At 44.6% G+C, this 26883-nt stretch overlaps 1 protein-coding gene across 3 annotated transcripts in view; it reads right to left on the reverse strand.

The window, feature by feature from the left end:
* LOC147892265 (phosphatidylserine decarboxylase proenzyme 3-like) overlaps positions 1 to 26883 on the reverse strand; it is a 176740-nt gene that overhangs the window by 88932 nt on the left and 60925 nt on the right. For 2 of the 3 annotated variants that reach the window (XM_087388299.1, XM_087388301.1), the window contains exons 13-14: positions 9827 to 9927; positions 9650 to 9742 (exon numbers count right to left, since the gene is read on the reverse strand). In XM_087388299.1, coding sequence (XP_087244425.1) covers positions 9650 to 9742; positions 9827 to 9927 — 194 coding nt within the window. The remainder of the gene's footprint in view (positions 1 to 9649; positions 9743 to 9826; positions 9928 to 26883) is intronic. The other variant, XM_087388300.1, reaches the window with a different exon arrangement.

Consider the following 26883-nt stretch of genomic DNA (forward strand, 5'->3'; position numbering starts at 1 on the left):
GCATTTAATACCGCCCAGCCATGAGTACACAGCCCGAGGCAACAGCCAACCTATCAACCTCGTACCTCCAAGCTGCCCAAAGGAACAACCAGCCTGCCCTTAGTCATCTGCTTATAGTAGGCATTCACTCACCTGTGAGCAACCGTACAGCATACTCTGAAATTTTGTTTGCAGGATAATGGGTTTACAAGGAGTAGATGTGTTTGGGGTTGGGGTGACGAAGGACAAGTTGGATGGAAGCAACTTCTCCTGATGGAGTTTTATGGTAAAATATCTATTGGTTGCAAAGAATATATGGGTATATGTCTATGGGGATGAGTCGCGTCCTGTAAGCATTGCGCTTACCTCACCATTTAGAGGCAGGCAACAAGCTGCTTGAAAGCAAGCTATAGGACCTTCTGCTTCCCTTCAAGTTCAGACGAGGTCGGACTCGTGTGAGACTCAAAAAGCTCCAACAGTAGCTCACGCCCTCAAAATGTATGCCAAAGCAGTACGGAATCTTGAGCAACAATATGGAATCTGAGCATGTATGATCCGCAAAGCTAAGCGAATAATGCTGATATAACGTCCTCTCAACCCCAAGTCTTGAAGCAAGCTCTCAAAGAAGAAGCACAGGCAGGCAGGCAGCAGCATGAGCATTGTTGTATGGTTGCCTTGGTGAAGCGCCTCTCTCGAACGATGAAGCAGACGTAGGCGAAGCGTGCAGCGCAATGAAGCAGGAAGCAAGGAGTGGGTCTCAGCAATGTGGGCACAGCTATATGGTACCTCGACTAAGAGGCTCTCTTGGGGGATGGAAGCGCATTTTTATTGCATGGTTGCATAACCAACCAAAACTTAATCCTGCTCTTACTCCATTCTCCATCGAGACAGCCTCCCCTCTTCACCCATTAACTTTTTCCCTTGAAAGGAAGATGTTTTGTTGGAGAACCTTCTCCTAAAGCAGGACTAGCTTGAGCTCACGGAGGAGCAAGGCTCTGATACTACATATTTGGTTTTGAGATGAGAGGCTAACACCAAAACTTGACGTTGTATATATTATGAGAACCACCAAAATGAAGTTTATAACCATATAACTAACTAGAGGGGAAAGGTATCCCAAGGGTGTGTTCACACACACTACTCATAATCTAACAGCTATGGGTTTCGAGAAAATATTACAAGGGGCATCTTCTATATTCTTAGCAGGAGAAGGTCCCGCTAGCTGAATTTGACGCTCCTCAGCCTTAGGACTCTTCTCCATTTCTGCATTGCAACATGAGATCAACATGTCTGCCATGCGGCGTCCTTTATTTCTTGGGCAATCTCTCCACTGATGTGACTACTTGCATCCAAAACATAAGTCCTCTCTTCTTGATTTTACTTATGTTCAGAAATCAAGGAGAGCATTGACCAAGCCCTAATTGCCACAGGCCAAAAGTTCCTTTTCACCCCAATGTTGGTACTCGACAAGGAACCATAGCTTGTCACCTTAACCATCGTGGTTGCTGCACTAGGTTGTTAAAAGCTTCCCTTCTTCACGAATCTCTTCACATGGCCATGTTTCTTTAGGTACTCAAAGTTCAAACTCAGTCCCATATGCACATAACCACTAGCTTTGATTCTTCCATCTGCACAGTTTAATGGTTCTTCACAAATCTCTTCACATGGTCATGTTTCTTTGGGTACTCATACCCCTCATGCACAAACCACTAGCTTTCATTCTTACATATGCATAGTTTAATGCAATTGCAATTGCATCATCCAGTGTATTTGTTGTTTCCTGGCATCTCAAATTTTTCCTAATCATTCAAGCAAAAGGTATAACATTCAACTTGAACAAATTGAGTCAATGAATCAAGAATCTTCATTACAAATTCTTTAAATTTATTGACTATCGATATAGTCTTTTGTCTCAAAGACCTATATTCATCCACCAGTCCTGATGCCTCATTAGGAGGTGAAAAAAGCTTTCTAAACCCGACCTTTAAATTCTCCCAACTCATAAAAGTGACACTGTCATTTTGTTGCATGACTCACCAATTATCCACTCAATCAATAAACATGCGACTAGCCTCACGAGTTTTCATAATTTCATCATGCACTTCACAAATGGCAAAAGCCTCATCCCAATTGTGAAGCCAACGCTCAATAATATCAGAGTTTTTATCTTTTATGTGTTCTGTGTACTTCTTTGGCCTATAATTTGATATGTTTTTTTCTCCAACATTTGTAACTAGCCTCAGGTTCACTTAACCCTTTTCCTCCTTCCTCCCTACAAAGCTCTTCTTGACCGTCATTTGTTGGCAACTGTTGACTCAATATTGGTTGTAAGGTATCCCCCAAATGATCTAGAGTTTTGACGAATTCAAGTGTGCATTCTCATATGGCATGAGAAGCTACGACTTAAGCTAGAAGAAAATTTCCAACATGGTGTCAAAGAAAATCGACACACAAGTGGATAAAAAGGTCAACCCAAAGGGTATGCTTGAAGATAGGAAAAGGTGGGAGTATTTACCATCTAGCAATTCCCATTTCAGTTTCTTTCAGGATCCGATGGGTTTACATATGCTGTAACCCAACTTTGGGGACAATGGCAAGGCCAACATGAGCAACTTCCCAATTTTAAAGGTGAAGATAGGGAGCCACATGGTAGCGAGGGAGACTTGGAAGGAAGCCAAGGGTGACGAACAGAAGCCCCAAGAGATAGTACTCTATTTCACAAGTGCCAACATCACTCATCGTCTGTGTCTCCAAGTCAAAGAGTAAGGAGGCGATATGTGCAACCCATGTGTGGGTCAACAAGATGATGAGTCTACAGTGTTGTGATCTCTAAATCATGACTTCTTCGTGACGTTGCAGCATCAAGCTAGGTCTCTTGAGTGGAAGAAATATGTGACCATACTTTGATTGGGTTCGCTACTTATAGATATCTATTTATATATAAGACTAGAATATATCCAATCATACAAGTTCAGATTTTTGTTGTTCTAAAGTCCGAAATCCTGCAGCAAAAATAAAAGAGAAAATGAAAGATAAGAAAATGAGCTAACCAAAAAAAAAACAAAAACAAAAGGCAAACAAACTTAGCAAGCAAAGCAATATACCTAGATGAATCCAAGAACATTCCCAAACTCATCCTCTAAAAACACAACATAGTGCAGTTTCAATCTCACGAGAGTCACTGATAAGATTGAAAACCATAAACTCCATCACGCATAGTAGGGACTAGCTACTATGACATCCCCACTGACGTCATCAACGCCCAACAGTGGGTGTAGACCATAGTAAAATCAGGGTTTCCAGGCTGCTACAGCAGAAATCGACCACCTGTCGGCCTTGATTGCAGAATTTCGTGATCTTTTGGAGGCTTTTCGACCTAGTTTGGAGCTGCTGCTGCAATTTCGAGCTGTTTTGGTGCTGCTGCAGCATAAGCACCTACATCAAAGGTGATTTCGGGTGTTTTACTCATCTGCTCCAGCATTTCAAAAGCCTAAATCACTTTGGTGCTGCATTTCCACCCACTTTCGAGGTGTTTCTGGCCTTTTAGAACATCAAAATCAATCGATTCTCTACGTGAAGACTTGCTATAGCACCCTGGTGCCTTTTGGAGCTGTTTTGAGGACTCTAGCACACCTACAACAGACGTTTTGCATTGTGGAGACCTGCTCCTTCATTTCGGAATACTCTAGATGCCTACTACATCAGTTTTGGATTTGCTGTTGCATTCTTGGTACATCTACAAGTCTAGTGCAGCAACTCGGTGTAGTTTGGAGCTGGTTTGCTGAGGATCTTCACAAATTTCGAGATATATCTTTACATTTGGTGTCCTTACCGCTACCTTCTTGAGGATTTCGGACCTGCTACAGCACTTGGGATTTGCGGTTGCATTCTTGGTACATCTACACGTCTAGTGCAGCAACTCGGTGTAGTTTGGAGCTGGCTTGCTGAGGCTCTTCACAAATTTCGAGATATATCTTTACATTTGGTGTCCTTACCGCTACCTTCTTGAGGATTTCTGACCTGCTACAGCACTTGGGAGTGGTTTCCAGACCCACTGATGGACATCTGACAGTTAAAACTTCTCGACGGAGATTGCGCGAAGAGATCTATTAGATGGTTGCGACAGGTTGGAGAGCTCCTCAGTATGACTAAAAGGTGGAGTATGGATGATAGAGAGCAGTTTTCAAATGGCATGAACCATGCCACCGGAAGCAAAAGGAGTTTGCCAATGGGAGCTTGGACCAGACATAGAAGATGCCTTCGACGTGTTCTTGACTTGCTCTTCCCCGCGAGCAAATGGAGTGCATTTTTTGAGGAGTGGATTATGGCTCACACCAGCTCATTGAGAAGGGGTGTCAGAAGAAAAGGATCAACTCCCCATTTATAAGCCCCCAAATAAGGAGGGCACGAGCGACTCACACCTGTATAGAAAAAGAGGGAAGGGGAGGCATGTAGATGGAGGGCATGAGGGAGTGACACCTATGGAGAACTAGGGAAAAGGGAGAGGGATGTAGACAGAAAATGATAATCCTTCTAATGTTTTACTTAGACCCACCCTTTAGGGTGTACTAGAAGGGACAGCCACGGTGATGGCCATCCTTTGGATCAAACATGGGCCCTGATTTAGGGCATGCGTGTCATGACAAGAGAAATCACTAATCTATGATTAGTAGACATTAAAACATTATTGTATATTATACGCCAATGGTGTAACATGTATATGTATTTATGATGAACACCGACCGATTTGTTATGGCAGTGGATCATCCGAGTACATAGGACTAGTCAAGCTGGAGCCACTGCTTCAGACGACATCGAATTTGGACATGTGATACTTATTCTATTAATAACAATGTGCACACACGTGTCTAGGTCCTAGGAGCAATAGAAAGGGAAGGGTGCATTAAGGTGCATTGAATGGTAGATGCATGGGTCATAGGCTAAGGGTAGGTGCAAATGAGAAGATGGAACTTGAGTGATCTCAAAGGACATTAATGAAAGGGTATCACCCTTTCATTGTGAATCCACGTAGCATTCTTCATTAACATTGCATTCATCCGCCATCTCTCACACACCTTGCATGTAGGTCGAATTAGAAACAAGTACTCTCACGAGGGCACTCTTGATTCTTCTCCGAAATTATTGTAAAGATTCATCAGTTTGATTCATACTGCAATCTCTCTTCTTTTTCATTCGTGATTATTATCTTGCTACAATTTTGATCGTGATTGTGAAAGATCCGTGCCTGACAAGCCCCATCGGAGGGCCAATCAGCATTCAAATTCTTCATGCATTGCACACATTTGCATTCTTGAGAAGGCTGGTTCTTCACATTTGGTATCAAAGCTGTGACAATCCACGACCGGGACGGAGTGTGCGGAACGTAGGTACGGACAACAGGCACGAGCGTACTAGAAGGCTGGCCGCTGCCTGGAAGAGGGTCGTAGAAGGAGGCGACGCGCGGGGAAGACTGCACGCAAGGCGCATGCCAAGAGAGCGGAAGAAAGACCACGTGCAGGGAGCTGCGGGTGAAAAAAGGGATGCGCGAAGCAGTGGGCCTGTTTGGGCGCGGAAGGTACAAGAGCTTGCAAATCTGTGCGCGAAACAGGCCTCCGACAGGCACCCGTGTGGAAAATCTGTTCGCAAAGCAGGCCTCTGCAAGGACCCCGTGCAAAATAGGGCTGTACATTTGTAGCAGTCCTGGAAGCCACAATTCCTCAAATTGAAGCCCTGAGACTCTTAAAACCCTTAAACAATGAGGAAAAGAGAACCCCCCCCCCCCCCCCCCCGGTTCTCCCCAACGGAAAGTCGGATTGGAACAAGATTTTAAGGGGGTGATCCACCCATCAAGTACCCCTATAACGGTATCTAGAGCTCCAATCCACTCAAAATAAGTAGCCCAAACGGAGTGCACCAGTTTACAGCAGAAATACAAGAAGAAAAGCTTAAAAGAGAAGGAAGAAGAGGTCAATTCAAGTGTTTTCTCGACACAAATGAAGCAGGAGTCGGATAAGTACCACCAACTCTACAACACTTTACTTTTGCTGTAAAATAAACCCTTTCTGAAATTACAGCAAGTCATTTTCTCTCTTGTATTACTAAAAGGAAAGAATGGAAGGGGAAAGGATATTTAATAATGAACTTGTCCTTTTCACTCCACTACCAAAAGGAGATAGGGAGAGAACACCATCACCTCCTCCTGAAGAGGATGATGTAGAGGAGAGTTTTGCACACATTGAGTATGATAACCCACGTATAGAATTACCTTCATCTGTCCTTCAAGAATCTCTTGATAAGGAGTTTTCCTTCAGAAATGAAGGGACAAACAAGTTCATCCAAGAGCAAGCCGCTGAGTTTACGCCTTTAACTCAAAATCCCGTACACATGGATTGTAATCCACGTGCAAGAGGGAGAGAGGAGTCTCCCGTTGATAAGCGGGTTTCTCAGCTTAGCCATATGATTGAACAGTCCATTATGACAAAATTAGGAACTAAGAGAGTACTGAATTTTGGGGATGACGATTGAAGTACCCCCTCAAAGAGAGCTAAATTCCAACCCCGAGAGAGAATAGAATTCCCAAAGTATGATGGAGCAAGAGAGGCGGATAAAATCCTCAATTGGATTCGCCATTTTGAGCTATATTGCCCATCAAGATAAGACCGAGCACAAGAAGCTTGCTCTTGCCACACTGCATCTACATAAGGATGCTTTGATGTGGTGGTCCTTATTACAAATGGGAAAAGAGCCTATTCTTCAATGGTTCAAATTTGTAGAGCAGCTTAAGGCCACTTTCATGCCTCCGAGGCATGAAGAAGAATTCACCTTCCGCTGGGAAAGGTTCAGGCAATTCGAAAACAAGAGTAACGCTGAATTTACAGCTAGGTTCTGGAAACTCTCTTTAGAGTTACCTGAGAAGAGTGAGGATGGTAAAAGGAAGAAGTATTTAGCAGCCCTAACCTCGAAAGCGAGGTATGAGGTTGAAATGTTCAACCCAACCACCTTAAAAGACCTCACTAAATTGGCTAAGATTGCTGAGAGGAAATTGAATCCTTGTAAACCTTTCAACAAAGGAAAGGAGAAAGCTATTGTACAAAATAATAACAGCCAATCACATCCTGGATGGATACCATTTCCTTCCATGACTAACGATGAGAAGAAAAAGCTAATTAAGGAGGGTAAATGTTTCGGATGTAAGAAACATAAGCCAGGGCATCCATGGCATAAATGTCTTACTCTATTAGCCAAAATTGTCAAAACCAATTCTGTAAAAGAGAAAGGCAAAGCATCCAAGCAGGAGGGTGAGGCGTCTACCTCCTCATTCCAAGACTCTACGATGAACATAGAACCAAGAGTAAATGCTATCCATTCAACCACCACTGGTGTATGGATGTGTGAACTGAATAGAGAGTAGGCATATTCATTGTAGAGTATGGACAGAGAATAAATATTTTTCTGCTCTCTGTAGAGCATTTGATAGGATAAATAGGGCTGAAATAGAAGAGTTGGAAAAAGAGATTGAAGGTCTATAGTTTCTATAGACTAAGTAGCTCTCCATCGCAAAATCATCCATAGCCAAGGTCTACCTAGTTCAATGAAACATTTGGGTGAGAGAATTGTTTTCATACTGACCAGTTTGGTGAGAATGTGTTTCAGCTTATTGAGCAAGTTACTGTAAAGAGATTTCAGCAGCCAAGTATTCAGAAGAGGATTCCGAGCATGAAGAGATACTGAAGAGGCACTGCAATGGTACTTCTGCATTTTGAATATTCAGCATCCAGAGGAATCAGAACTTGAAGATGGGATTTAAGTTCCGATTCAGAAGAGAGAGTGTACTACCAAGAGAAGATTATTTGCAGATTATGAAGAGGAGATGCAAATGCACAAGTAAAAGAGAAAAGCGTATGCAAGAGAAAGAGACAAGAGAGGATCCAAAAGAGGACCCTTGCCCATTCAAGCAGGAGGGAGTGTCATGACAAAAGAAATCACTAATCTGTGATTAGTAGACATTAAAACATTATTATATATTATATGCCAATGGTGTAACATGTATATGTATTTATGATGGACACCGACCGATTTGTTATTGCGGTGGATCATCTGAGTAGATACGACTAGTCGAGCTGGAGCCACTGCTTCAGCCGGCATCAAATTTGGACATGTGATACTTATTCTATTAATAAAAATGTGCACACAAGTGTCTAGGTCCTAGGGGCAATAGGAAGGGAAGGGTGCATTAAGGTGCATTGAATGGTGGATGCATGGGTCATAGGCTAAGGGTAGGTGTAAATGGGAAGATGGAACTTGGGTGATCTCAAGGGACATTAATGAAAGGGTATCACCCTTTCATTGTGAATCTCACGTAGCATTCTTCATTCACATTGCATTCATCCGCCATCTCTCACACACCTTGCATGTAGGTTGAATTAGAAACAAGTACTCTCACGAGGGCACTCTTCCCCATTGGAGGGCCAATCAGCATTCAAATTCTGCATCCATTGCACACATTTGCATTCTTGGGAAGGCTGGTTCTTCACAATGCGTCCAGCCTATTAGAGGCCCCATTGATGGGGCCTAAGGGGCTGACTGTTTAACCCTGATTATGGGCAATGGGCGGAAATGGACAAAGCCGATAGGGGATTCTGTAGGCCCCCAAGGGCTGGTCAGTGGTCAGTCAGTCCACAGATTGGGTTGGCCAGCCAACAAACTGGTAAGGGGCGCAACCCTAACCCTAGTAGGATATAAGGCCCCCATTGGGGGGCACAGAACAAATCTAAGATTGCAAAGCAGCATTGCAGGCTGCATTACGCTCTTCAGGACGATTCCAGGCACTAGAAGAAGCAAAAGAAGGCAGCACCAAGGGCACCGCAGTCAGACAGTAGAATCTAGATCCAGCCCTAATATATGCTTCAAGGCACAAGAGAAGATGGAGTCAAGGGTGCCAGGGAGTGCAACAAAGGCACCAACAGATGCAGCAGCCGTTAGCCATTGTGAAGAGCTCAACCAGTGAGCAGATCACATAGGGGCCTAGCACAGAAAATGTGCTGGCAGACACTTTTGGGGCTCCTCCCATACCCACTCAAGACCTCATTGAGAGGCATGCAATACAAGTAGTGAGCAGCAGAGTTTTGGGGCTCCTCCCATAGCTCTTGAGGACCTCATTGAGGCATCCAGCACAACAAGTCAGGGCCTCAGTTCCAGCACTAATGAGGAGCACCTGGTTTGTGAGTGCACATTTTGTACACATTTTGGGTCCTGTCTTTGGATTATTCCGTTATTGGTTGCCATTTCTTGCTTTCTCTTCCAGATCTGAGTTTTCCGTGTATGTGTGCACACCCCGATTAGGATCTAAATTCTCAAGTATGATCTCATGCATGGTTCAATTTTCCATTGTGCATTCTAACAGGGTAGGACTTGCCTACAAGCACATGTTCAGATACTTTTCAACAATGAGAAGCACAAATGCATTTTAGATTAAAGCTAGGGTGACAATATCACCATGCCTCCATGATAAAACACATTCCTGTTGCTTCTTTATATATCCTTTACTAAAGAAATGTATAAACTCACATGGTATTGCAAGTAGTAAACGATATTCGGACAAAATCTATTTTCATCCTAGAGCAAACACAAGATTTTCAGTGCAGTGTAAGGCAATGATCAAAAAATTTACCACCCTGTAAGCAGAACAGCCCCACCCCAAAAAAAAACAAGGGTAGGAACCCCGCATGAAAATAGATCCTGCAATTCCAATCGCAAAAGATGTCTGTTGACATGAAAATGAGGCAACCTTGAACAAGGCATTTATTATCCACTACAACCTCATTTCACGTCTTACAGGGAAGCTTACCTGAAAAAATTCAATAAACTTCGGTATATTTTTAGCTGACTCTGGGGAGCTCATCTGCACACCTTGCTGCTTTGATATGTGCAGGAGTAACTCCTTGGTACCTTAGATAACGAAAAACACTAACTTTTACTATTCATTGGAAAAACATTTTCACATTTATCATACCGAGATGTCCAAATCTAGATTCATGCAACACCCTGTGGACTTAAAAACTATTCATCACATGTAATTTTTTTTTTAAATGCATCAAACCACCTTTCAGTACCCCTAGCTGCACAGAAACTACATGCATTTCCTTGCATTAATCATTCACTGACAGTTCCATTGATATAATATTGTGTATAAGCACAGTCTTTACGAACAGAACTCCCAAGTCGTCGATGAAGACAGTGATATGTTTCCAATGACAGGGACCCTTCATGTAATAACGCTCCACTAGATATATAAGGCTAACGTGGACAAAGAATGAAACAGCATGGACTATTTGTTGCTAGCGAACAATACCATGGGCCTTATAGCATCCTCCATATAAGCAAGAAGGATTCATACAGTGATTATAGCTATGAATGAAGGTCTAGGTAGGATATAATTTGCAATCTCGTCTTTTGGTTTTTGAAGACTGAGGATGTGAAATTCGAGCTGGATTGTGCTTCCAATTCCCAGCAGGAGTAGAGCTCACATATGCAGCTTCAGGCTTGTGAAATAGTGTGTGGTTTCCAGCAGATTCACAAGAAAATTTTCCAAACATAGAAGCACAAAATCTTTTGAAACATTTCAAAAAATTGTGAGAAGTTTGGACAAAAGTTTGTACTTTCCGGCCCCAAATACATATATATGCTATATAAAAATTATTCAAATGCTGCTAAACATGCAGTTGAAAAGAATCTCAACTGGCGGACAAAGGCAAGGAAGGAGTCAGCACCTCAAAAATAAACAAAATATATATTCGAATTTTTGTAATTTACATGGACTCTGAGTTTTATGATGGGACACATCTGTTGCTGAATGAGATCTATGGGAGTGATGACACCTTTTCCTCTGCCAATGCACAGGATGCCAAGACGAATTGGCAAATGAGGATTTCGAAACCTTCTTGTGATGTCATTTACCTGCTGCTGGAATTTGGATCGGTCATGTCCTTTGGTGCTTGCATTAAGGACCCCTTGGTCGAGACTTAGGTGGGACTTAGAGTGACTGACTCTCAGATCGGACTGATTGCAGTTCTTAGCGGACAACCAAAGTGACGAATGTGAACTGACTAATAGGCCTACCCTAGATTCACCTGAGTGGTATAGACTGATGAAAAATCCCCCTATCATGGGGCAAGACGACGACCAATGTGGAACCGCAACTTCTTTGGCAAGTAGAGATAGAGGTACTTCATGAATTCACTGCAGGTTGGGACCAGCCAGGTAGCATAGCACCAATATGTGACATGAATGCGGTTCGTTAGGCATAGTTGACATAGGGACATAATGACGCTAATGTGCAGTTTCAATCTCATGATAGTCACTCATAAGGTTGAAAACCATAAACTCCATCACGCATAGCAAGGACTAGCTACTATGACATCCCCACTTACGTCATCAACGCCCAACAGTGGGTGTAGACCATAGTATAAGATATGCTCTCACACATACAAATCCACACACTCACACATACTTGAGCATCCATTTACACAGTCTTTGTACTGAGTTTCTGTCGGCGCTCCGGAGGTGAAGGGCAAACTCAGTCATGACGAAGGCTAGCACTAATTATAATCCAATACAATCCACCTTTAGGTTTCACCTGAACAAAACCTAAGGACCAAGACAATTCAACAAAGACTAACCAAGTGTATGTACAAGACCTTGACTGGGCTCAAAATGGGTGGGCCATGCACATTCAAATGTGATCAGTGTGGTTATATATATGTTGCATTCATTTATTGTTTTGCTTTACAATGAACTGAGTATCAATCTTACCAAACTAGGGCCTAGCTTGATAAAACAAAGTAAGATCGTGGTCAAAAGGCGGCATTTGGTGCACAAACGATCTAACGGATGGGAGACATTGCTCTCATAGGACCTACGAGCTGAGGAGCTGCTGCTCCCCGTGACGCCGCACCACCCCAGCATGCCCCAATGCCTCCGCCCCGTCTGCCCCCTCTACACTCCCCCGCCTTCCCCGCCGCCTCTTCTACTCCTGCCGCCCCTCTTGCGCCCGCTGCTGTGCCCCCGCCCGCCCCTTCTTCTCCCATCTCTGTTGCCTCCCCGCCCGCTTGCTGCGCCCCCCTTCACTCAAATTGCCTCCTGCCACCCCTCTTCCCTTCGCCTCCGCCTTCTCTTCCTCCATCTCCTCTACCTTCGCCCCCCGCCAACTCCACCTCTTCCTCCTCCCGCGCCCTTCTCTCCCCCGCTGGCAACCCTCTCCACCTCCTCTCCGCCCTCTTGTCTGTCCTCGCCTTCTTCTCTCCTCCCCTCCTTCTCTCCCCCCTCACCCTCCATCCTCTTCCGCCCTCCGCCCTCCTTGCCTTCATTCTTCCTCTTATGTCCTTGCTCCCTCCTTCGCCCCGCCTCGTCTCCGCCTCCCCCTCTGACGTTTTTTCCCCCTTTTTCTTCTCCCTCCCTACAACGGGAGCACTTGTGCTTGTGAAGGCAAAACAAAAACCTTGGTGGTGACCCTTGGTCTGGCCAGAGGGGCTCTATGGCAGCACCCTCGAATCCCACAGCCATTCAGGCAAAGCTGACAAGCAACAGGTACAACGGGCAGTTCAGTCCCTCCAAGACAAGGCGCTTGTGGACAGACTTGTAGGCCTCACGCCTACACAGAGACAGGTACGAGAGTGGATCCAGGCAAGCTTGGCATTAGAGGGAGACCACATCCAAGATGTCACCATCTATGGACGAGGCGTTTTCCTCATCCAGTTGAGCTCCCCCGACACTGTCTCGACACCTGTGGAGCAGAGCCCCATACTCCTTGGCTCGCACCTTGTCTACCTCTTTCCTTGGTATCATGGGTTCACAGTTGAGGACATGGATACAACACACCATGTTCCACGGTTTCCGGTTACAGTCCGCTTCCCAAGGCTCCCCAAGGAGAATCGAGCCATCCTCCCTTTTCATTATACTCAAGTTGACGTGACGGCGGATATTCTTCGACCCTTGTACCTTGTACTTGCTCTTTCGTTTATCGATCCTACGGTGGTATCAGAGCTCAGTTCGACTTGTATCCTGCCCCCGGATTTGCATCTACTCCTTCATCCGTACAATCCGTACGACTGTACGGACGCCTGTACACACAGCTTGCACACAACGTATAGCCGTACAAAAGTTTTCGTACCGCTCCGTACTATGTCGTACACTTTTCGTACAGCCGTACGCTTTGCTCCGTACTCCGCTTCGAACCTGTTCCATATATTGTACCTGCGTCGTATCTGCATCCATACAGTTATGTATTAAATTACATGACACAACGGAACAAAAACTGAATAAAGAATAGAGAGTACACAGCAAACTGGAGAGGAACAAACTTTTCCTTCAATACTCATGTAGTACAGATGATGGCTCCGCCCACCCATGCACTCCCACATTCGAGCTTAGATGGCGATCTAGACAGATACTAGGTGAAGAGCTACTAGCTAGAAGATCTGATCTGATCTGAACTGATCTGATACAATGAACTGGGGAGGTCGTCTCTTTATAGCTATGAGGGCAGTAGTTGGATCAACGTAGTCGGTGGAGTCGACCAGTCGACCTAGTCGATGGAGCCGAAATCAACCTAGTCGGTGGAATCGACTAGTCGTCCGTGGAATATTCAAGAAATAATCCCTATACCGTCAACGACCCCAACAAGAATAAGGAGCTCCCACACAATCACCTTTCTACCATCAATGGTCTCATTGATAGACCTCATCTGGCATGCAAGTCAGGATCCATCCAATGTCCCGGGCTCACACATGGCTTCTCCTCATATGGGAACCTTACAACTTGAGCACCTTAGACCACTGGTGGATACCAGGAGGGTGGGGCATTGAGCATATCTAACACCCCCCCTCAATGTCCACCCATAGGCGAACTACCTTCTCGGCCCAATGCCGAGTCTCTGAAGATGACCCTGAAGCTTATCCTTCCCGAGTGCCTTGGTGAAGATATCTGCTCCATTTTGCTCTGTTGGACAGTAGACCAATTCCACTATCCCGTCCTCGATCAAATCACGCACATAGTGATACTGAATCTCTTTATGTTTTGTGCGCGCATGAAACACTGGATTTTTAGCAATGGCCATGTAACTTTAATTGCCGCACCTCAGCACAGTTACCTCATCCTCTTGCACTCCCATGTGTCATAAGATCCTCCTCAGCCACACTGCTTCACATGCAGCAAAACATGCTGCCTTGTACTCAGCCTCGGTAGAAGACAATGCTACTATTGGTTGTTTCTTAATGATCCAAGAGAGGATACTTGAACCTAAAGAGAAACAATATCCAAAAATTGATTCCTTGGAATCAACATTTCTAACCCAATCTCAGTCACAATGACCAACCAAAAAAGTGCCCGTAGCATAGGTGATGCGATAATCAAGAGTGCCTTTCACATACCTAAGCATCCGCATCCTTGCATTCCAATAATTCTCCTGGAGCTTATCGAAGAACCTGCTCAAAACGCCAACAGTAAAACTGATGTCCGGTCTGGTGTTGCACAGATTGATGAGACTACCGACCAACTTCTTGTACCTTGGTGAGGCATCCTCCATAGACAACCTCACATTTACCTCCATAGGTGTAGCTATCTCCTTGCACTCGAACATACCAAATGCCTTCAAGATCTCCCTTGCATATTTCTGTTGAGAGATGATCTTGCCTAGCTCTTGCCAGACTTCAATCCCCAAACAGTAGTGCATTAAGCTCTGGGGGCCTGTTTCAGCCCGTATAAAGCCTTCTTCAGCTTACATACCTTGTTCTCAGAATAGAGGACCTCAAACCCAGGTGGCTGAGCCACGTATACCTCCTCCTTGAGGTCACCTTTCAAGAATGCTGATTTAACATCCATTTGATAAACTGGCCACTTTTTCTGAGCAGCCACCAATAGTACCGAGCGAATAGTAATCATTCTGACAGTCAGAGCGAAAGATACCTGAAAATCAAACCCTTCAACCCGCAAAAATCCTTGTGCAACCAATCTGGCTTTGTACTTTTTCAAAGTCCCATCGGCCTTGTACTTTACCTTCCAAACCCACTTGATGCCAATAACCTTTCTGTTAGGTGGTCGATCTACAAGCTCCCAAGTTTCATTCTTCATGATGCTGTCATATTCTACTTGCATAGCATTTTTTCAATCTCGGTTTGCAAGTGCTTCCTCCAAACTCGCGGGCTCCTTTACTTCTGCAATAATCTCAGCCATCAAGGCCATATTGACTATGTTAGCAGAAGCCCTCCTTTGCTCCTCGATTCTCTGAGACCGCCTTGGTCCATCTGCATGCTGCTCGACAGACATAGGCATCCAGTTATCATGGTCGTAGAGCTACCTTACCCATCACGGCAATGGCTTTTCCGATGATTTAACAACAAGTTGGTGACTTATACTTTCATCATCTGATATTTCTTCCTCCTTTATAGCTCTTGGGACAGGTCCATAGTAAATTACCTCTTCGCTTGATGATAAAGTGAAAGAGCTCTTCTCTGCCTCCACTGCATGTGGCTACTCCCTGAACACCACATCGCGGCTCGTTATGATCTTCTTTGCCTCTTGGTCATACAACGTATAGGCTTTCTTCTCATCACAATAGCCTAAGAAGATACATTTTGTGCTTTTTGGTTGTAGCTTGTTTCTCTCTTTGTCTGATACATGCGCATAGCATTCACACCCAAACATTCTGAAGTGGAAGACAGATGGCTTCTTACCATTGTAAGCCTCATGCGGTGTTTTACCTTTGAGTGCCTTTGTATAGTTGCGATTAAGGATGTAAACCGCAGTATTGACAACCTCAACCCAAAACTGGTTTGACAGTCCAACACCTTTCAACATACACCTCCCCATCTCCACCGTGGTCCGCATTTGGTGCTCAACAACCGAATTTTGCTGAGGCGTATGTGGTGTCGTCGTTTGTCGCTTGATCCCTTTGCTCTTGCAAAAATCTCCAAACTCTGTAGAAACAAACTCACCACCACCATCCGAATTGATTTTCTTCACTTTTCTCCCTATTTCATTTTCAACAAGCTGTAGCCATTCTTTAAATTTACCAAAAGCTTGAGCCTTTTCGCGAAGAAAGTACACCCACATCTTCCTACTATAGTCATCGACAATCAATAAAAAATAGAAAGATCCCCCCAAGGCCTGTGTAGGCATCTTACCGCACAAGTCAACATGCACCAACTCTAGAGGAGTGCTTGCTCTATTCTTGCTTTCTTGTGGGAATGCCTTTCTCTGTTGCTTGCCCATCATGCAAGCTTCACACGGTTCTTTGATTTCTGCGACTGCAGGTAAGTGAGCAACCATACCTTGCTTCTGCATCTCCTTCAGCACTGCAAATCCGATGTGGCCGAATCTTTCATGCCAAAGTCTGCTTGTGTCCACTCCAACAGTGGCTGTAAGAGCACTTAGCTCATACAAGTTGTTCCTCCTTACTCCTGTGCCAACAAGATTGCCTGCACTATCCAGAATTTTTGCTCCTGCCTTGTTGAACCTCACCTCATGGTCAAGGTCAGTTATGGAAGCAACTTATAGCAAATTTCTCTTGATTTGTGAAACATTCAGCACATTAGATAGTTTCTTAACATCTCCATTTACAGAAACAAATGAAACCGTACCTATACCCTCAACAGGGCATTTTGCGTTATTACCAACCGTCACGATGATGGGTTCCTATAGAGGCTGCATGGAACAATATAGACCCTTCTTGCAGGTCATGTGACGGGAGGCACCACTATCCAACACCCATGAATCAGTGGTTGAAGCTTCTTGAACTGAGGAACACACTCTTCCTCAATGGCCAGAAATAGATCCAACTCTACTTCCGCTGTGTTAGCTATCTCTTTCCCCTTATCTGTCTTCTTCAGGATACCATTCTTTTCATCTGCTTTCTTGACCCGGCAATCTGCAATCATATGGCCCTTCTTCTTCCAGTAGAAGCATTCTCCTTGAAACTTCTTCTTACCGCCCTTCTTCTTTTTGTCACTACTAATAGAGGACTCACCTTTGGTAGAGGAACCACCTTTGCCTTTCGTAGTGGCAGAGAAAGCAGCATCCCCATTGCCACCTCCATCTCCAACTTTAAGCCTCAATTCCTCCTCCATAAGTAAAGCACTAAACTCCTAAAATGACAATGGTTGGGATCTCACATGAGTGTTAAGCGCTGTTACCAGTCCATCAAACCTTGGTGAACATATCCGGAGACACCGCCGAGCTAGCTCTTCGCTAGTCTTTTGTATCCCAGCACCAGCCATCTGGTCACGCAGATTTTTTATTCGAGTTATGAACACCTCCGCTGTCTCTCCTTCATTAAACTTCTCAGCTGCAAGCTGATTCTCCAAGTTCTGGATCCTTGTCTGATTCTGCGTCTCATACTGACTCTTTAATATGTTCCAGGCCACAGTTGCCTTAGATGTATGCTGAATCAAGGTCAAAACACTATCAGTAGTACTTGTAACCAGGGCCAACAAAGCATCTGCGTTCCTGCGTTTCCAAGCTCATAGAAGGTCAGCATTAGGAGGTATCGTACTTCCCGGATTTGCTAGGTCAGGGGTTCCTTGTGATTCTGGGTCAGTCCCCAGTACTGTCTCCAGAAGCTCATATGAATCCAAAATAGCAGTAATTTTAAACTTCCACAGAGTGTAGTTCATACCATCTAGCTTGCCTTCAGTGAAGACTGGTGGGCGAATCCTCAATGCATGGATTATTGGTGCAGCAGCAGCTGCTGAACTCGAGCTGTTTCTTGTTGAGCCGCTTCCTGTTGCCATCACTCCGTATGCTGTTGAAGCCCTCGCCACTCTTCTATTCTTCGATCCTTAGAGCCGCCTAAGCTCTGATACCATGTTAAATTACACGGTGCAGCGGAACAGAAACTGAATAAAGAATATAGAGTACGCAGCAAACTAGAGAGGAACAAACTTTTTCGTCAATACTCATGTAGTACAGATGATGGCTCCGTCCACCCGTGCGCTACCACAATGGAGCTTAGACGGCAATCTAGACCGATACTAGGTGAAGAGCTACTAGCTGAAAGATCTGATCTGATCTGATCTGATACAATGGACTGGGGAGGTTGCCTCTTTTAAGCTATGAGGACGGTAGTTGGATCAACATAGTCGGTGGAGTCGACCAATCGACCTAGTCGGTCGAGCCCACCAATCAACTTAGTTGGTGGAACCGACTAGTCGTTCATGGAATATTTAGGAAATATTCCCTATACCGTCGCCTCAGGGGCTCTCGCCCCCGAACCCCCACCATGGGAGCCAGCTGGCCCCCAGGTCCCAACAAGAATAAGAAGCTCCCACACGATCACCTTTCTATCATCAACGGACTCATTGATAGACCTCACCTGACATGCAAGTCAGGATCCATCCAGTGTCCCGGGCTCACACATGGCTTCTCCTCATATGGGGGCCTTACAACTTGAGCACCTTGGACCACTGGTGGATACCAAGAGGGTGGGGCATTAAGCATATCTAACATTACATACCTGCGTCGTATCTGTGTCCATACATTGTACCTGCTCCGTACTCGTACACTGTACAAGTATATCTCTATTGTCCGTATTAGTATACCTACAGTGCTGTCCGTACAGTTCGTACTTGTTCCAGGAGTTCCGTACACGTTTTGTATGTGCGAAGCTATATACAGGACATTCTCCAAATTTGGGGCTTTTGAGGGCTTTTGTTGTCCTTACCTTCCTTTTATTGTTTGAAGTCTTATCAAGCTATTTCAATAGTTTGGAAAGCCTACCTCTTGAGGTCTATACGTTGGGACAATTGCACTTTTGCAATCACTTTGTGGACAGCAAGTCCTAATTTTGCAGTTGCAAGCCTTGAGGCTATCTTTTTTTTAAGAAAAGAGTGATATATTCCATTCAAAACAAATCATACAACAGGTCGGAGAGAAAGTACTCTATCCCTAGCCTCAACAATGTGGCAAAAAAGCCATGGAGGTGGTCTAAAATGCCACGACATCCCAAAAGGGGTCAAATGAAAAAATAATGCACAGTCCCATGTCCTCATGAAGGATATAAGTCTCCCATGAGCTGCCAAAGAGGTCCCCGTACACCGCTCCCACTGACTCCTGAGAGTGAAGATAATCTCCGCCCAAATGGAAGCGAGAGTGTCAGCCTCCGTGCATAAATGGCCCCCAAGGACAAAAGAACATCGCGAACACCATATCCGCCATAGGGTAATGCTGGAAATCACCTCCCAAGCTGACCTTGCAGCTGAAGTAGGCATGGAATCCTGAGGCTATCTTTTGGGATCTACAATTTCTTGTTTGATTGCAGTACATTTAGGTCAAATTGCAAGATATTGAGTCACTTTTGCAGGACATTGGGTCAGATTACAATACATTGGGTGACATTTACAGAAATCTCAGCAAAATTTGGAGGCTTTTTTAGCATTTGCCCTCTTTTTGGCCTATTTGCCCTAATTAAATTTGGGGCTTTTGCCAGATTTGCTGTTTTTTGTAGTGAACATTGCCTGACACAGTCACATTTGGGTCAAATCTGCATTTGCCCTTTGATTTGGATTGGAAATTTGTAGAACATTTACTTATAAATATTTGCTGTCATTTTTGGACAGCCAGCTCTTTGCAGTATAGCCTTGAGGCTTCTCGGTTTTCAAGCCTTTTCCAAGGTATCCCATTTGCAATGGCTGGCAACAATCATGATCTATTTGGCATTCTTCGTGAAGATGATAAGTTGGATGGCACCAACAATCCGATGTGGTCTTATCTCATGAAACATATTCTTGTTGCAAGGCATTTTTGGAATAATGTTTCTGGGGTTGATCTGAGGCCAACCAATGCTACAGTGGTTGCCTCTACTGCTGGTCCCTCTGCAGAGGGTACTCCTCCTGATGCCTTATCTTCTAGCACCCCTGTTGTTGCTCCCCCAACTCAGGAACAATCAAGATGGGATGCCAGAGATGCAAATGCACATTCCTGTATTGCTTTATCATGAAAGAGAATCATTATTCCACACATCCAGCCTTGCAGGACAGCAAAGGATGCTTGGGACAAATTGGCTTCTCTTTATCAGATTCGCAATGAGGCATGTGTTGCATTTTTAAGAAGGCAATTGCAGGAAGTCAGTATGAATGAAGGTGACTCTATGGATGCATACCTGACAAAGGTCAAGGACCTCATGGAACAACTTGCCAATATTGATGAGGTGGTGCCAAATTCTCAGCTTGTCAGTACCACATTGAATGGACTACCAGATACATATCAAGGGTTTGCTACAACCCTTCGATTAGTGGCCATGGGTAATCCAGACCACTACTCTTTTGATCAGCTAGTCACATTGCTTTTCCAGGAAGAGCAAAATCGAGCTAATAGACAAGCTATTATTCCTGATCATGCATTTGCTTCACAGCAGATAGGAAGAGGCAAGGCTTCCAAGCCTATGGGCAAGCCTAAATGTGCGCATAGCAGTGGAAATTCCTCCAATGCATCTAAAAATACAGCAGATAAGTCGAAGAAGAAAAGATCCAACTATTGTCGCAACCTTGGACATGACATTTCAGAGTGCAGGAAGCGCATTGCTTCGGAGAAAAAGAAAGCAAGATTGACAGTTAATGCCTCACATGCAATTGAATCCCACAAGCCAGCAGATGCTTCGCATGCACATGCTCTTTAGGATGATTGGGCATGGGCTGTCCATTGCTCATTTGATCCCTCCAAAGTTGATGCACTCTTTACTGCTAATGATGCTCAGTCTAGGTATTTTGATAGTGGTGCTTCCAAGCACGTCACATCTTGCAGACAGTTGTTTCATTCCTTAGCTAATGCACCTTGTGGGGGAGCTGTCACATGTGCTAATAATTGGAGATGTGAAAGGAATTGGAGATGTGCAACTCACATCCATTTCAAGTCATCCTGTCACTTTGACGAATGATCTCTTTGTGCCTGGACTTGAAGTCAACTTGATTTCAATTTCAGCAATTGCCACTTCAGGTTTCAGAGTGATTTTTGATGGATACAGATGTCTACTATATGATCTTCGTGATGACAATGCCACAGTTCTCACTGGCACTTTGAAAAAGGGCATTTATCATCTTGATGACCACTCAGCTGCACTCTCTATTGAAGCATTTGCTATTTCAGATTCACAGCTTGCTGAAACTCATCTTTGGCATGAGAGAATGGGTCATCTGAATTATAGAGCTCTTGCCAAGTTACATTCACAGGACATGGCAAATGATGTACCTCAAACTCACACAGTTTCCAAACATGTGTGTGAGGGTTGTCTTTTGGGTAAGATGCATCGGTTTCCTTTTCAAAAGAATTGTCCAAGACTCTCACAAAGGAAATTGCAGCTAGTGCACAGTGATGTCTGTGGCCCAATGAGGACAAATGCCATTGGGGGGTACAAATATGTCATGACTCTCATTGATGACTTCACAAGATATTGCTGGGTATATGCTTTAAAAGATAAATCATAAGTGTTCTCGTGCTTTCAGAGGTGGCTGTGAGAGGGAAAGAATGAGGGAGTGGAACGAAGGAGACAGAGAGAGAGAGGGGGAGACACAAAAGTGTGGGTGTGAAGTGTTGAGCCACACCACAAACTCATAGGTTTTATTAGGATTAGGCTTTCACCCTTTGACTGTCTTAAGACAGTCATAGGTGTCATATCTTTAATAAAAGGGTGGCAATGTGCCTTTACCCCAAGCTCAAGTCGCTTGTCTTCCAGTACCTCCCTGATGAAATGGTATTTCACATCTATGTGCTTGGTCTTTTGATGAAAGACCGGATTCTTTGCCAACATGATAGCACTCTGACTATCACAATGCAAGACTGGCATATCTCCTGTAATGCCCAAATCTCCCACCAGCCGAGTAAGCCATATTGCTTCCTTGCAAGCCTCAGTGGCTGCAACATATTCAGCTTCAGTGGTTGACATTGCAACGCATTTCTGCAACCGAGACACCCATGATATAGCACCTCCTGCAAATGTGAAAATATAACCGGTAGTAGACTTCCGGTTATCGGCATTCCCTGCATAGTCTGAATCTGTAAAACCATGCACCAATGCATCCTGCCTACCATAGCATATGCACAAGTCTTTGGTACCCTTGAGATACCTCAAGACACCTTTCACTGCTTCCCAGTGCCGCTTGCCTGGATTTGCCATATACCTGCTGATGACTCCCACCGCAAAAGCAATATCCGGACGAGTGGCAACCATGGCATACATCAAAGAACCACATACGGAACCTTGGCCATTTCAGCCTTATCATCATCTGATCTGGGGCTGTCCTTACTGCTGAGTTTTAAATGTGGAGGCAACAGGGTACTAATAGACTTCCCCCCCTCCATTTTAAAACTCTGCAGGACTTTGTCAATGTACTCCTTCTGTGACAGAAACAAAAGTCCCTTGGACCTGTCACGAATAATCCGCATGCCAAGAATATGGTTTGCATCACCCAAGTCTTTCATGTCAAAAGACTTATGCAGTTGTTTCTTCAAAGCACTAATCTCCTGCTGAGATTTACTGGCAATCAGCATGTCATCCACATATAGAATGAGCAAACTGCCATCCTTTGCCCGTTTGGTGTACAAGCAATGATCGGTCTCACACCTATGATACCCTTGGGACTGCATGAAGGCATCAAACTTCTTGTACCATTCTCTTGGCGCCTACTTGAGTCCATACAAGCTCCTCTTGAGCTTACACACAAGCTGCTCTTTCCCTTTAACAGCATATCCCTCTGGCTGACTCATATAGATCTCATCATGGAGATCTCCGTGAAGAAACGCAGTCTTCACATCCATCTGACATAAATCCATGTCCTCATAAAGTGTGGGTGTGAAGTGTTGAGCCACACCACAAACTCATAGGTTTTATTAGGATTAGGCTTTCACCCTATGACTGTCTTAAGACAGTCATAGGTGTCATATCTTTAATAAAAGGGTGGCAATGTCCCTTTACCCCAACAACCTCCCACCTAAAGGGCCTAAAGGGGAGAAAAGAATAAAAATTACAGCAATATACAGTTACTGTATACAAGACCATAAAATAAGAATGGTCTCATCCTAATCCCATGATGTGGCGGCAATGTGCAAACCGCTCTGTAGGCAAGCTCTTAGTGAGCAAATCTGCAGGATTATCATCAGTATGCACCTTCACAAGCTCAAGTCGCTTGTCTTCCAGTACCTCCCTGATGAAATGGTATTTCACATCTATGTGCTTGGTCTTTTGATGAAAGACCGGATTCTTTGCCAACATGATAGCACTCTGACTATCACAATGCAAGACTGGCATATCTCCTGTAATGCCCAAATCTCCCACCAGCCGAGTAAGCCATATTGCTTCCTTGCAAGCCTCAGTGGCTGCAACATATTCAGCTTCAGTGGTTGACAGTGCAACGCATTTCTGCAACCGAGACACCCATGATATAGCACCTCCTGCAAATGTGAAAATATAACCGGTAGTAGACTTCCGGTTATCTGCATTCCCTGCATAGTCTGAATCTGTAAAACCATGCACCAATGCATCCTGCCTACCATAGCATATGCACAAGTCTTTGGTACCCTTGAGATACCTCAAGACACCTTTCACTGCTTCCCAGTGCCGCTTGCATATACCTGCTGATGACTCCCACCGCAAAAGCAATATCCGAACGAGTGGCATCCATGGCATACATCAAAGAACCAACTGCAGATGCATACAGAACCTTGGCCATTTCAGCCTTATCATCATCTAATCTGGGGCTGTCCTTACTACTGAGTTTTAAATGTGGAGGCAACGGGGTACTAATAGACTTCCCCCCCTCCATTTTAAACCTCTGCAGGACTTTGTCAATGTACTCCTTTTGTGACAGAAACAAAAGTCCCTTGGACCTGTCACGAATAATCCGCATGCCAAGAATATGGTTTGCATCACCCAAGTCTTTCATGTCAAAAGACTTATGCAGTTGTTTCTTCAAAGCACTAATCTCCTGCTGAGATTTACTGGCAATCAGCATGTCATCCACATATAGAATGAGTAGCATTAAACTGCCATCCTTTGCCCGTTTGGTGTACAAGCAATGATCGGTCTCACACCTATGATACCCTTGGGACTGCATGAAGGCATCAAACTTCTTGTACCATTCTCTTGGCGCCTACTTGAGTCCATACAAGCTCCTCTTGAGCTTACACACAAGCTGCTCTTTCCCTTTAACAGCATATCCCTCTGGCTGACTCATATAGATCTCATCATGGAGATCTCCGTGAAGAAAAGCAGTCTTCACATCCATCTGACATAAATCCATGTCCTCATGAGCAACAAGAGCTAACACTGCTCTCAAAGTAGTCATCTTGACTACAGGGGAAAAAATCTCATCAAAGTCAATGCCCTTCTCCTGCTTAAATCCCTTGGCAACCAATCTGGCCTTATACCTCGGTAAAGCATTTGAATCCACTTTGACTTTGTAAACCCACTTGCATGGCAAAACCTTTCTGCCTGCAGGTAGCTGCACCAAGTCCCATGTATCATTTTGAAGTAGGGAGTCCATTTCTGACTGCATGGCTTTCTCCCACTTCCTTTTCTCTGTTCTTCCCATAGCTTCCTTGAAGCTGGAAGGCTCACCACAATCTGTCAGCATGATAAAATCAGCCACATTATTGGCTCCTGGAACAAACCTGTCAGGAGGCCGTTGTACACGGGTGCTCCTAACAAAATGTTCCGGATTAGGCTGCTGTCTAGCCTGTTCATCATGCATGACGGGTGGCTGTACCACCATATTCGGCTGTTCTACAGCCCCATTTGCTGGCATATCCAGTGGTGCATCATTGGCAAAATTGTCTGGCTGATTTTCAGCCTGTATACCCTCTTGAACAGGGTTATCTACAGCAGCCTGCTGCTGCATATTAATGGGCATTCTTTGCTGTCCGACATCATCATAAACAACCCTCCTGTATTCCACAGGTTGCACGGGTTCTTTGTGTACACTATCCTCTTTAAAGATGACATCATTGCTGCGTATAATCTTCCGTTTGACGGGATCCCATAACCTGTACCCCATTTCACCTTCGTCACCATAACCCATAAAGATGCATCTGGAAGACTTTGGCTCTAGTTTGGTGCGTAGTTCTTTGCGTATATGAGCAAAGCACTCGCAGCCAAACACACGTAAGTGCTTATATGAAGGTGGCTTGCCAGACCACACCTCCTCTGGCACTTTCAACTCCAAAGCCTTGTTCGGCGACCTGTTAATTATGTGAACTGCTGTTTGCACGGCTTCTGCCCAAAAGCCATGGGGCAATGCAGCATAAGACAACATACATCGAACCTTCTCCTGAATAGTTCGATTCATCCGCTCACTCACACCATTTTGAGATGCATTATGAGGGGCTGTGAGTTCCTGTTTAATGCCCTTAGCTTTGCAAAACTCTACAAAAGCATGTGACACATACTCATCCCCATTATCGGATCTGAGGCATTTCAGCCTGCGACCTGTCCGATTCTCAACCTGAGCGACAAACTTCTTGAAAGCATCTAAGGCATCGCTTTTATGCTTCAAGAAATAGACCCACACTTTGCGTGTGGCATCATCAATAAAAGTAATGAAATACTTTGCACCCCCTAGTGATAGCTGTGGCATCTCACACAAATCAGTGTGCACTAGATCAAGCGGTGCTCTATTTTGAGGAGTTCTCCTCTTATGAGGAGTCATAGAATGCTTGCCAAATATGCAATGATCACAAGTAGGCAAATCTGAAGATGAAAGAGACGGCAGATAACCCAAACGTGACAGTTCTTGCATTCCTTTAATGGACATGTGTCCCAACCGGCTATGCCACAATGAAACCTTTGGCAGCTCGGTTATGGCAACAACATGATTACCTACACTGGAAACATAAAGAGGGTACAAGGTATCACTCTTATAACCCTCACCCACTACAACCTGGCCATCAGTAATCACCCATTTGGAATCCCCAAATGTGGTGTGGTAACCACTGTCATCCAACAGGCCAGTGCTAATCAGATTTTTCTTGATTTGCGGCACATGGCGAACACCATCAAGCATAAATGTGCGTCCATCAGGGAATACTATCTGTATACTGCCAATCCTTGCAATCTGACATGCATAGTTGTTCCCAAGGTGAACAACTCCATGAGTTGTGTAGGAAGTAAACCACTCCCTATGAGGAGTAACATGAAAAGAAGCACCTGAATCCAAGAGCCAGGTGTGCATGTCATGGCCATCAATAACCAATGTATGTGCAATTACAGCAGAAGAGCATAAAACATCATGTCTGTTACTTTCACTGTCTTCTGCTGCAACATTCACTGCATCCAAGTCATCTGCCTTGGCCTTGCCTTTGCCTTTGTTTCCACTGCCTGCATCCTTTGTCTCAGCCTTCTTGGCTTTCTAATCTCGTATAAACTTGAAGCACTTAGACTTCACACGTCCCTTCTTGCCACAGTAAAAGCATTCAATATCCTTTTTGCCACGGGACTGACTGCGGGATTTGGACTTTCCAGCAGATCCCCCCTTCTGCTGAGTCCTGCCTCTTTCCTTTACCTGCAAAGCATTTGAAGACTTGCTGCCCGCATTATTCTTCCTGCTCATCTCCTCCATAAGGAGAGAGCTCTCCACATCAGCATACATAAGAGTGACATTTGAATTAGACAGGGTGGTCTTGAAAGTGTCCCAACTCTCAGGGAGGGTACACAACAAGAAAGTAGCCTTGAACTCCTCATCAAGGTTCAACCCCTGTGCAATAAGCTGTGTAAAGATGGCATTGAACTCACTCAGGTGTGAGGTCATAGCTGTACCTTCCTTCATGCGAAGGTCTACAAGCTTTTTCAACCAATAAACCTTACTGGCTGAACTCTTTTGGGCATACAACTCTGCTAGCCTCTGCCATAGGCCATAAGAGGTCTTTTCA

The sequence above is a fragment of the Dipteris shenzhenensis genome, chromosome 17 (genome assembly GCF_047967505.1).
Source record: "Dipteris shenzhenensis isolate YYH24624 ecotype China chromosome 17, Dip_SZ_1.0, whole genome shotgun sequence".
Taxonomy (NCBI): domain Eukaryota; kingdom Viridiplantae; phylum Streptophyta; class Polypodiopsida; order Gleicheniales; family Dipteridaceae; genus Dipteris; species Dipteris shenzhenensis.